This window comes from Gopherus evgoodei, chromosome 4, assembly GCF_007399415.2.
Source record: "Gopherus evgoodei ecotype Sinaloan lineage chromosome 4, rGopEvg1_v1.p, whole genome shotgun sequence".
NCBI lineage: Eukaryota > Metazoa > Chordata > Testudines > Testudinidae > Gopherus > Gopherus evgoodei.
Window position 1 is genome coordinate 59,334,565 of NC_044325.1, and position 11,532 is coordinate 59,346,096.

Sequence of the window (11,532 nt, forward strand, 5' to 3'; positions counted from 1 at the left end):
TCACATACCATGTAATTCTATATTAGTCATTTAATCCAACACTACATAGGTGTGGCTGGGATGATACTTGTATTATAAGCCACTATATGTAGATACTGCACTGAATTACTTTCTGAAATGTGGTAGATATATCCTCTTTGGATGAAATGTCAAAGGATTTTTGCCTCACAAAGGATGTTTTGGAGGTTAAGTTTTGTAAAATTGTTTAGCCATCCTTGAGTTAACCAGATTAGGTGAAAAGCCATTATTTCCACATTCTGAATTTTTTTTCAAGTCTTTATTACACATTTCTGTGTTTTGATACGCCATTTATTTTTTAAACTTTTTTGATTTGCCATGGTCTTAGTCCTCAGTGAAACAACATTTTTGGCAGGTATGGAAAAAAGTATGGAAAAACTGTGTTGGTTAGAAACTATACATAAATGTATACTTGGGGTGTATTACATAGAGTATTTTTCTAATTAATATTATTAGAGTAACTTCATTTAGAGCATTGTCCGAGACCAAGATATAATGTTTGGTACAACAGGAAAACTATCTAAATTGTACATTAATAGTATTAAATAGTTACAAAAGGAAAAGATCACTGACACAGGAAAAGGCACTTTACTGCTTCAAATGTTAAAATACACTTTCCAAAAGATAAGTGTTGCATACAATATTAAGACTAAGGAAAATACTGACCTTAGTCTTCCAATATGATGTGTGCATTTTGCTGCTGCTTATGTGTCAAAGCATCAAGGTTTTTGATAGACAGCATAGAAGTAGTAGGCATTTTTATTGACTTGGGTAACAAATTTATTATAGAGGACTATATGCCAAGAAGTTTTTGGGAACTTTTTACTAGGGAAAATCTAGAGAGTATTTTTACTAGGGAGACTCTAGAGAGTATGTCCATAACATGTGCTGAAAATGTGGAAGTTCAAATAATAGTTCAGTGCATTTTATTAAAATGTACTTCTGCCCCTGGAACAAGCATAAGGAGGGAGCCCTCTAATACATTAGGTATTCTTCCAAAGAAAGATAAGCTCCCCTTTTACAAACTTGTATCAGCTAGTTCAAGAGTTGACTAATTCCCCAACAGTAGTAAAATAAACATTCTTCTTTGATTTGAAAGAGAGTCCTATCTGGAGAAATAGGCAAACAATTGGGATTCATGAGGTTCTGAAAACGAGGAGTACTTGTGGAACCTTAGAGGCAGAGGTGCATTGCTGGCACATGATGGCATATATCCCATTGGTAGATATACAGGTGAATGAGCCTCCGATGTGATTAAGTCCTATGATGGAGTCCCTTGAATAGATATGTGGACAGAGTCCCTCTGCCATGTACATTGGCTAAACCAGACAGTCTCTGTGCAAAAGAATAAATGGACACTAATCAGTCATTGAGAATTATAACATTCAAAAACCAGTCAGAGAACACTTCAGTCTCCCTGCTCACTCAATTACGGACCTAAAAGTCGAATTCTTCAACAAAAAAACTTCAAAAACAGACTTCAACGAGAAATTGCAGAACTGGAATTAATTTGCAAACTGGACACCATTAAATTGGACTTGAATAAAGACTGGGAATGGATGGGTCATTACACAAAGTAACTATTTCCCCATGAAAAGAACAGGAGTACTTATGGCACCTTAGAGACTAACAAATGTATTTCAGCATGAGCTTTCGTGAGCTACAGCTCACTTCTTCGGATGCATAGAATGGAACACACAGACAGGAGGTATTTATACATACAGAGAGCATGAAAAGATGGAAGTATGCATAGCAACAGGAAGAGTCTAATCAATTGAGATGACATATCGTCAGCAGGGGAGGGAAAATAAAAACTTTTGATGTGATAATTGAGATGACTACTGTTACTCACATCTTCTTGTCAACTGTTTGAAATGGGCCATCCTGATTATCACTACAAAAGTTTTTTTTTTCTCCTGCTAATAGCCCACCTTAATTGATTAGTCTCATTAGAGTTAGTATGGCAACACCCATTTTTTTCATGGGGGGTGTGTGTGTGTGTGTGTCTTCCTACTGTATTTTCCACTGCATGCATCTGATGAAGTAGGTTTTAGCCCACGAAAGCTTAAGCCCACATAAATTTGTTAGTCTCTAAGGTGCCACAAGTACTCCACGTTCTTTTTGCTGATACAGACTAACATGGCTACCACTCTGAAACATGAGGAAAGAGTCCTGTGGCACCTTATGTACATGCATCTGACAAAGTGGGTATTCACCCACGAAAGCTCATTCTCCACAAGTTCTATAAGGTGCCACAGGACTCTTTGCTGCTTTTATAGATCCAGACTAACTAAGTAAGCTTTTCCAAAGCTTCTGAAAACCTGCCAAGAATAGTATACAGTGGGGAGTGCAAGATCCTTTTATGTGATGCAGTTTCCTATTTCAGTCTCCCTTTGGGCCGGATCCTGCTAAAATATGAGCCTCCCTTGTGAGGTGCATGTAACTCAAGCCCCACTGACTTCATTTGGAGTTGGTATTTGCTGAGCATCTTGCAAGATTGGGCCTGTTGTTACAAACGAGAGCTATGACATACATTCACAGGAGACTAGCCACACGAATCGTGTCTGCTGTCCTCAGCTTGTCTCATTGCCCCTTGCTAGGCAGAAGAGCAGCGCGTAGTGTTGCGTATCACAGGACTGGATTTCCACTCAGTTACAAATGCTTGACAGTGGTGCAGCAACTCAACTGATTTCATTGATTTCAATACCCCATTGATACTCTGAAACATGAAGTTCTGTGTTTGTCTTGGTTCTGCTGCTGACTCATTGTTTCCTTGATAAGTCACCAGACCTTTCTTTCTCAGTCCTTGTGGTTGTGAAATGGGGATATGTGCCTACCCCCATCAAAGGGTATTGTAAAGATTGTCTTTGCTGTGCTTCGAACATATGTCTCTATAAAAATGCCTTACTATAGATTTTCCATGAAGTACTAACATTCAAATCTAGACTGTTGAATATCCATGGAGACTGAGGTGTATCTTAGATTCTTAAAGCATTCTTTTCAAACCTAAGGACCAGTTGCATCCTGCACATCCCTCTTTAGCATAAGCCCTCAAGAGTCCCATTTAGAGCATGGAATATCGTTGATTTTTATTGGTTCTGGATTTGTTCCTTTACAGAATATTAGAAAGATTAATGTATATTTCTCCTGACTTTAATGTGCAGCATTTCAATTATGTATACACTAATATGTATGTGGAGTTCTGCATAATGAGGTAAATGCCAGTATGTGTTTTATTTTGATCATATATTCAAACAAACCCTCTTGGGGTGCAGGGATATTTGAATAAATATTGAATAAATTATAGATTTTTATCTTGACCATAGCATACAAAACTGCTTAATGTAGTGTTATGATTAAGAATTTTAATGGACAGGAGTAAAGAAATTCAGCCATAACCCAATCCTTCATGTATAATTGTGTATTCAACCTACCATTGTAGGCTGACTGCAAACTAAGCAGAGCTGGATCTGCCCATTTCGTTGGATGGGACACTGTCTAGGAAAATGTGGGAAATGTACAGTACTGAACAAACGTCCAAGCCTCGTTTGGATGTACTGTCTTTCAAACAAAATGCAATATTAAGGCCCTGATCACAGTGAAGCCGTTAATCTTTTGGTACTTCTAGTAAGACTAAGCACATTAGCACCAGTGTTCTAACTAATTTCCAGCTGAGTAATTTTATTAATGAAATTCTCACTGGAGTTCCAATTTGATATAGGATTCTTTCTCACTCTCTTTCTAACTTCTGTGTAGTGTTGCTACCTGGTGTTAGGAGAGACCATATTTCACTATTAGGTGATGTGAATCCTGAAATATATAAATTTAAGTGCAGGTGTATACTCTGAAGTTGAATTAGATTGTTCGGAATGAAAGGCACGCTGTAAACATAATTTATTTCGCCAACAGTGTTTTGTACATAACTGATCCTGAGTCACACGCTGTTGTGGTCTCCTTTACTTCCTGCTTTTGAATTGTTTAAAGGTGATACACTATCAAGGTGTATCACCTAGCTTTTAAAAATTACTTTATACTCTTCATGTATAAAACCTTTGGAAATTCAGTACTAAAACTTTGTTTCCTTATAGATTTTTTTTTCCCTGCTCCCTTGACCACTGATTTGTTATTAGGTTGCTATTGGGGTGGACTGCTGCCAAGTTTTAATATATCAGCATTGAAGCATTTGAGCAGATGGTAAATGGGGGGGTGATTTGGGGAAGGAGAAGTAGATACAGTATCCATGTGTATGAATGAATAAATAATAATAACGAGCTTTACAAACACAAAGGAGGAAGGAGAAAAGGTCAAATTACAGGACTATTAACCCTAATCTTGTCCTCCATGCTTTATTAGTTAACCAGTTTTTTTAAGGAAGGACTTATTTCTGTTTAATTAGAATGCATTTTCAGCATTTTGTGTGAGTGAAGGACCCCTTTAGAGGGAAATGTGTGATAGTGTAGTACACTTCTAAGGAAAGAATGAACAGATTTATGACAAATATGCATTAACTGTTTAAAAAATAACTGATTATCCAGTTCTAGTGCTAAAACTGTAACTACTTCTGTTCAAAAATGTCCCTAATCTTTAGGGATATCTCTGCTTCCATGAGCAGAAGGGAGCCCTAACCCCTTAATGCAGGACCAGAGGAAGCATGAAGAAAGTAGTAGTATTGGCTGCATGCCATAAGTCCTCCATTCGCACATTTTCTCCTAGACCAAATGGAAGCCCATCCTCAAATTTTCTATGGATTAGTGCCAAGGGAACAAATATTGGTCATGGCATATTCCACCCCTAAACTCACAGAGCAACTCAACTGTAGTTCTTCCCCTGCATTTTGGAAACCCACACTGAGAAGGGCTCCAGGGAATGTCAGTCTAAAGGGTTGGGTATCCCTGGCAGAACAGCTTTATGCAGTCTAAATGCTAGTATAGAGGCTACCCCTGCCTATGGTATCATGTGGGTCTACTAAATTAGGGGGCTCAACCCCCTCAGCCTTTTCTGTTAGAAGGTTCACAAATCATGCGCCTGAGAGCAGAATGAGAAAAAACCGGACTTGAAAGTTGAAGAGTTTCCAGTCTCTTGGTCTGGGTTCTTCTATAACCCCCAGCATAGTACCAAAGTTCCTCACTTCACCTAAGTGAATTCATCCTTGCAGGACCCCATGAGGAAGTTAAGTATTAATATTCCCATTTTATGGCTGAACCAAGACTTATGATTTCTTTCAGCTGCCTCTTATTTTATGGGAAGTTTGTGCAATATGTATGTGCAGAACCTTTATGCTATCCTCCTTCATATCTCTCCTTAAAACTCACCTGTTTTCATATCAATAAAGTACTCAATAAAGGCTATGCATGTGATGTGCTGTGACTGCTGCTAATTTATACTGAACATAATTGCCTCACTATTGCCTTTCCGAATCCAGCTGTTGTCTCCTCTTATACTTTGATTGTAAGCTCCTTAGTATTTCCTTTCAATGGATTTTCATTTAAATGTTCCCTACTCCTTGTATTTCAAGATAGAGAATTTCGATTTGCCCTCTCTGCTTATTCAGTTCCATTCATTATTTTGTATGCTTTTATTGTCTTATTTGTCTTTTCTTTATGGTAAACAGTCCCAGTTTCTTTCAGTATCCTTTCGAGATGAGTTGACCTCTGCAATACTGTGTTTGGTATTGGTCACCCCTGTTTCAGAACGGATATTGCAGAATTAAAGGGAGTTCAGAAACTAGCAACAAGATGATATGGGGCATGGAAAAATTCTCACATAGACTGTAAATATTGGGATTGTTTATTTTAGAGATCAAACAAACAAGAAGGGACATGGTAAAAGTATACAGCAGTAATGAATGGTATTGAGAAATTAGATGAGAAACTTCTGTTCTCCATGTCTAATATACAGACACAAGGGACATCCAACAAAACTGAAAGGTAGCAGACTCAAAACTGATAAAAGGAAATACTTTTTCAAACCACTGAATGGGTGAAAGTTACTGGTTAAGCACCTGGAACTAGTTTATTGAAGTGCTAAACCAGCTTTTGACAGCAGTAGGCTTTTCTGCAGGAACAGAGAGAATATCTTCTTTATTTCAGTTTATTGAACTATTTCAGTTCTAAAGCTATTTCTTTCAGACTATTAAACCAATTGGGATTTGAAAAAGCAGGGAAGCTTGTTTTCCTCTTCCAATGTATTAATAAAAACTAGGTGAGAGGATGAGATCTACTCGTTTTTAAAATCTTGAAGGTCTAGTGACCAGAAGCAGTCGGTTCAGTTCACTAACTATAGATATGTCCTTTTGTTTAATAAATCAGTTGGTTATAAATAAGGCTACATTTTAGTCACAGGTATTTTTAGTAAAAGTCATGGACCGGTCACAGGCAATAAACAAAAATTCATGGCCTGTGACCTGTCCATGACTTTTACTGTATACCTCTAACTAAAACTTGGGCAGGGGGCTGCAGGTGCTCTGAAGGGATGGACCAGGTGGGACGCAGGTGCTCTGGGTGGGTGGCCTAGGACACCTGCTGGTGCTGGGGGCGGGGGAGTGGGATGGGCTGTGCACAGGCCAGGCCCCCCCACTGGCGCGGGGAAGGAGGGGCTGGCAGTGGCATATGGCCAAGGACTCCCACCGGTGCTGGGGGGGGTGTTGGCAGGGCTGACAGGCTCCCTACCTGACTGTGTGTCCCTGCCACTCCTTGGGAGGAGAAGGGCACGGGGGCTCCGCGTGCTGCTCCTGCCACAAGCACCGGCTCCACAGTTCCCATTGGCCAGGAACTGCAGCCAATGGGAGTGCAGAGGCGGGGCCTGCAGGCAATGCGCGGAGCCCCCTGGCCCTTCCATGAAGGAGCTGCAGAGACATGCTAGGGGGAACCCCTCCCCATGAGGTAAGCTCCACCCCTCATCCCAACCCCCTAGCCCTGAACCCCCTCCCACACTCCTAAATTGCTGCTGCTGGCTCAGGGGATGCCTGGCTTGGACAGTCCCTGAGCCAGCGCCAGCCACTGCAGAAGTCACAGAGATCACGGAAAGTCCTGGAAAGTCTCCAGCACACTGAAGCATAGTTGCCAACTTTCACACGGTAAATAAGTACCCTGACTTTCACAATAAGCCAAAAATCAAGCTAATCCCATTTCAAAACACGGCCAAAACAAGCCAGTCTCTAAGAATCCCAAAACACTCTATGTGACTAGATCCCCCCCGGCGTGCAGTCTGGGGCTGTGGTGGGTCCACTGTGCACCTCGACTTTCTCTTCTGCTTGCCCCTGCTTGTCGTGCCCCCCCGCCGCCCCTGCTTGCTGGGGCCCAATCAAAAAAAGAAGATGCTACAAGTCAAACAAGTTACTAGCCAACAAGAAACTCTCACACCAATTAACCCAAAAACAAGCCCAATTTCTGCAGTTTTTTCCCCACGGGTTTGGCATGTCTGATTTAAGGTCATTTTATTGAACTAATAAAAAAAGCTGGTTTTGCCCATTGAATTCTAATTTCCATCCAAGTAGAGCTTAACACAAATCACAAATAAAAAACTAATCTGGTAAATAAGAAATGGATCATATATCCATTTTACAAAAAGGCATCCATTTTATAAAATATAAAAATTAAGAATCTGAAAAATATATATGTTAATCTATATAATTGTATAAAGAAATGTGTATAGATATACTGTTTCTTTCTGGTTGCAAAAAGGACCACATTTAATATAAAGGCTTTATGTAGTTGCAGTTCAGCATGGTTACAAACAAATGAGATTCAGCTTTTCTTTAGGAAAATGCCTAAAGTGCAAATGCAGAGCAAGATTAAAATCTATTATTTAAATGAAGGTTTCCTTCTTCCTGATTTAATCATGATTACCATCAGTGATTTAAATTGCTTTCATTTAAATCAATCCACCCTGCACAAGATATTGTAGAAGTCAAGAATTTAGCAAGATTCAAAGAAAGATTGGATATTTTGTATGGCTAACAAGAATAAAACTATTATAGTAGATACTAAAAGACTTCATAAAGAATATAAAACTTCATGCTCCCTGGAGAGCAGTTATCACATATGTCTACTGTGGGTTTTCTTGCACCTCCTCAGAAGTCTGTTGCTGTAGAGGAATCCCCAGTTTGAGACACCTGAATAGGCAGGTGTCAATGCCAGGCCTCAAGCCTACACCATTACTGTGTTGCCACAGGTCTTTCCCTTCATTTACTTCACTCTTCCATGGAGGTCATTCTATATAATACCTTCAGACCTTGAACAACATAATCCTCCCCAAAGTTCCCTTGCCTTCTTTTCTGCTTGTCTCTAAGCCTCTTAACAGGTCCTTCCTACAGTCTGTCCTTTCTGCTGCCCTAGCTACCTTAATGGAGAGCCCCACTCCAGGTTTTTCCTCGTATCTAGTGTTTCTTAGAGCCATTGTGGAGAGCATAAAGCACAAACTGCTCCCATGAAGCACTGCAGACAGAACTATTAAATTTTATATAGCGCTGCCTTTCCCAGCATCCGTTGCTATCTCACCCCCCATTCTGGGCTGAAGTCAGGTATATATGCTTGCCATTAAAGACCCAACACCACTACAGTACCTTAGATTTCTGTTGCTATATTTTTATTGAGGACTGTGCTCTGCAGCTTTTCAAAGAGTCCCCTTTCTATTTTGTTCTACAATATTAGCGTGTTTACCATTGGCAAGGTTGGCTGGCTCTGAACTTTATTCCATGGAGCCAACTAAATCTTCATGAATCTCAAGTATTTCAGCAGAGGTTAACCTCCCCTATAATTGAGGGACTTGTTTGCTGTTGGCAGTGATGGGAAAGGATTGTTTGCTTTTAATCGTTGCTCATAAATGAAAACTTTATAGCAAACTTATTTTCATTAATAGTGAAAGATGGCTCTCATCACCAGCCAGTCTTTATAGAACTATAAAAAAGTTATGTCAATCTTGGTTTAGCAAAATTTCCATTAGATGCCAGCTGTGTTTTAAACCCCTTTTGTGGTAACTGGCTGTGAGCTCCCACCATAAGCATTAATGTATTTCTTGTGAAGTACTGCTTCAGTAAGCAAAGACAACTCCATTAGAAAGTATTTTGAAATTATTCAAGAATCGATGGTGGTGGCTTTTGCATTACAACCTGTATGTTGTTCGACCATCTGCTTCACAAAATAAGTTGAGCTTACACCTTGTAAAAGTCTGTTATGCAGATTGTGCTAGAGCATATATAAACTGAAAGCACTATCTCCTGGTAATGGGGAAAAGTTCTGTGCCCTGATTTGTATGGTAACTGAAGTACTAACCTAACTGTGTCCCTGTACATAATTTAACAAGATGCTTCCATTTACCATTTCAGGTCCCATTGAAATCAATCAGACACGTCAGCTTTCAGGATGAAGAGGAAATTGTTAGAATAAATCCTCGTGATATTTTAATACGTCGTTATGCAGACTACAGACATCCTGACATGTGGAAAAATGATCTGGAGAGGGATGAGACGGACTCCAATATACAGTTTTCTAAGTCCGACAATAAAAAATCGGACTATCTATATCCATGTGTGGATGGGACTAAGCTGAATTCACTAAAAGACCCGAAGAGTTCTGTGGTATTTAAAACACAGCCTTCCTCGTTAAAATTTAAAAAGTCAAAAAGAAGGAAAGAGGATGGTGAGCGTTCTCGCTGTATATACTGCCAGGAGAGATTTAATCATGAAGAGAATGGCAGGGGAAAATGTCAGGATGCTCCAGATCCTATTAAAAGATGCATATACCAAGTTAGTTGCATGCTTTGTGCAGAAAGCATGCTATATCACTGCATGTCAGATTCTGAAGGAGATTTCTCTGACCCCTGCTCGTGTGACACTAGTGATGACAAGTTCTGCTTACGATGGTTAGCCCTGATAGCTTTGTCATTCATTGCCCCATGTATGTGCTGCTACCTCCCCTTGAGAGCATGCCATCACTGTGGTGAGGTGTGTGGGTGCTGTGGAGGAAAGCATAAAGCTGCTGGATGAACAGTCTAGTGCCAAACAGAGCTGAAAATCTTTGTTTCCAGGAAGCATCTATCTTGGATTTGTGGAAGCTTTTGGCAAGCAGAAGGAAATCTTATCTCGTGTAAGAGAAGCCTGATGTGGAAGAAGCAGCGAGACTTGTCAGACCTTAGCATTTTACAAATGCTAGCTGCCATGCCTAACTATTTCCTTTCAGTGCATGGTGTTTCATTGCAAGTTGTGAAGGAGTTTGGAAAAGGAAGCCTTTTCTTATTATTGGCTATAAAATGAGTATATAAACTGCAGTTATACTAAAAGGGATTAACTTTTGCCATTTTGTACATTCATGGTTTAGGTGTTGGGGCTCTTAAAAGAATTACAAATTATTTGAGAGGAAATTAAAAGTGCACTAATGACAGCTGATTTAAGACTAAGAAAAGTTAATACTTGGCAAATCAGAAATGAAACTGATTTAAGTGCAACTAAATCACTTATTAATAGATTTTTGGAAGCAACTTTATATATAAATAACAAATGTTTATATTTAACTAAATGTGTAAGGTACGAATTATTACATATTAAACTTTCCTTCCCCCTTCCAGTTATATAGTAGGTGTGAATCATATCTACAATCACATTCCATGATAGTATTTTAAATATTTAATTAGTTTATTTAGTAGCATTTCTATTCCAGATGGACAAATTGGTATTTTCAGTCCTATTTCCCGTCAGCTACAGTTTGTATTGAGTTGTATCCATGCATTCTGGTAATCTCTAAAAACCTTTTAAAATATTAATTATTATAGTCTTGAGTGACCAATATTTTTTTTGTTAAGCACAGATGTAATTGTCTAAAATGTTCTAATAAGAACACATTTATTTTTCTATATAAATGACTTTGGTTTCAATAATATAGCAAAAAGGAAGTTGTTTTCTGTTACTCAACCAGCAAGTTGTTTTCTTTTGGGGTGTCTTCCAAAAAAGATTTTACTGTATTTACAAATGTTCAGCAAAGCAAAAGGTCCAATAAGGGAGTTGCAATGGTATCTCAACAGTGTTCTCAGTTTATCCTTCTGCTAAGATTATGTTCAACTGTTTATCAAGTACGATGATTAAACTGAAAGATTAATAATTAACAAACATTGAAATTGTTTTATTATTTTTAATTGTAGCATCTTTTTTATTTAAACTGGCAAGAATAAAATTATTCTGTTTAAAAAAAAAATTAACAACTTACAGCCCCTGCAAAATTGGAGTGTGTGTGTGTGTGTGTGTGTGTGTGTGTGTGTGTGTGTGTGTGTGTGTGTGTGTGTGTGTGTGTACACAAAATGTATATAAAACTGGCCATGGTATTATATTACTAAATGTTTAATTTACAGAGCAATTGGTCAAGTATTCTAACTGGTTAACTGTTAGAGAATCTTTAAACAGATAGTGGTCATGACTCTTCTTACATGGTACAACAAAATACATTCACTCATAATGTTTATTGTCATGTTAAAATTCTAACAGAAGTAAAGGTATTCATTCATTTAGAAGATATCCTAATAAGG

At 38.7% G+C, this 11,532-nt stretch overlaps 1 protein-coding gene across 1 annotated transcript in view; it reads left to right on the plus strand.

Annotated features, from left to right (window-relative positions):
- The window catches only part of SPRED1 (sprouty related EVH1 domain containing 1), a 114,423-nt gene extending 103,224 nt beyond the window's left edge, over positions 1-11,199 (plus strand). The window contains exon 6 of the mRNA XM_030559393.1: positions 9,344-11,199. Coding sequence (XP_030415253.1) covers positions 9,344-10,003 — 660 coding nt within the window. The 3' untranslated portion in view covers positions 10,004-11,199. The remainder of the gene's footprint in view (positions 1-9,343) is intronic.
- Positions 11,200-11,532: the final 333 nt, after the last annotated feature.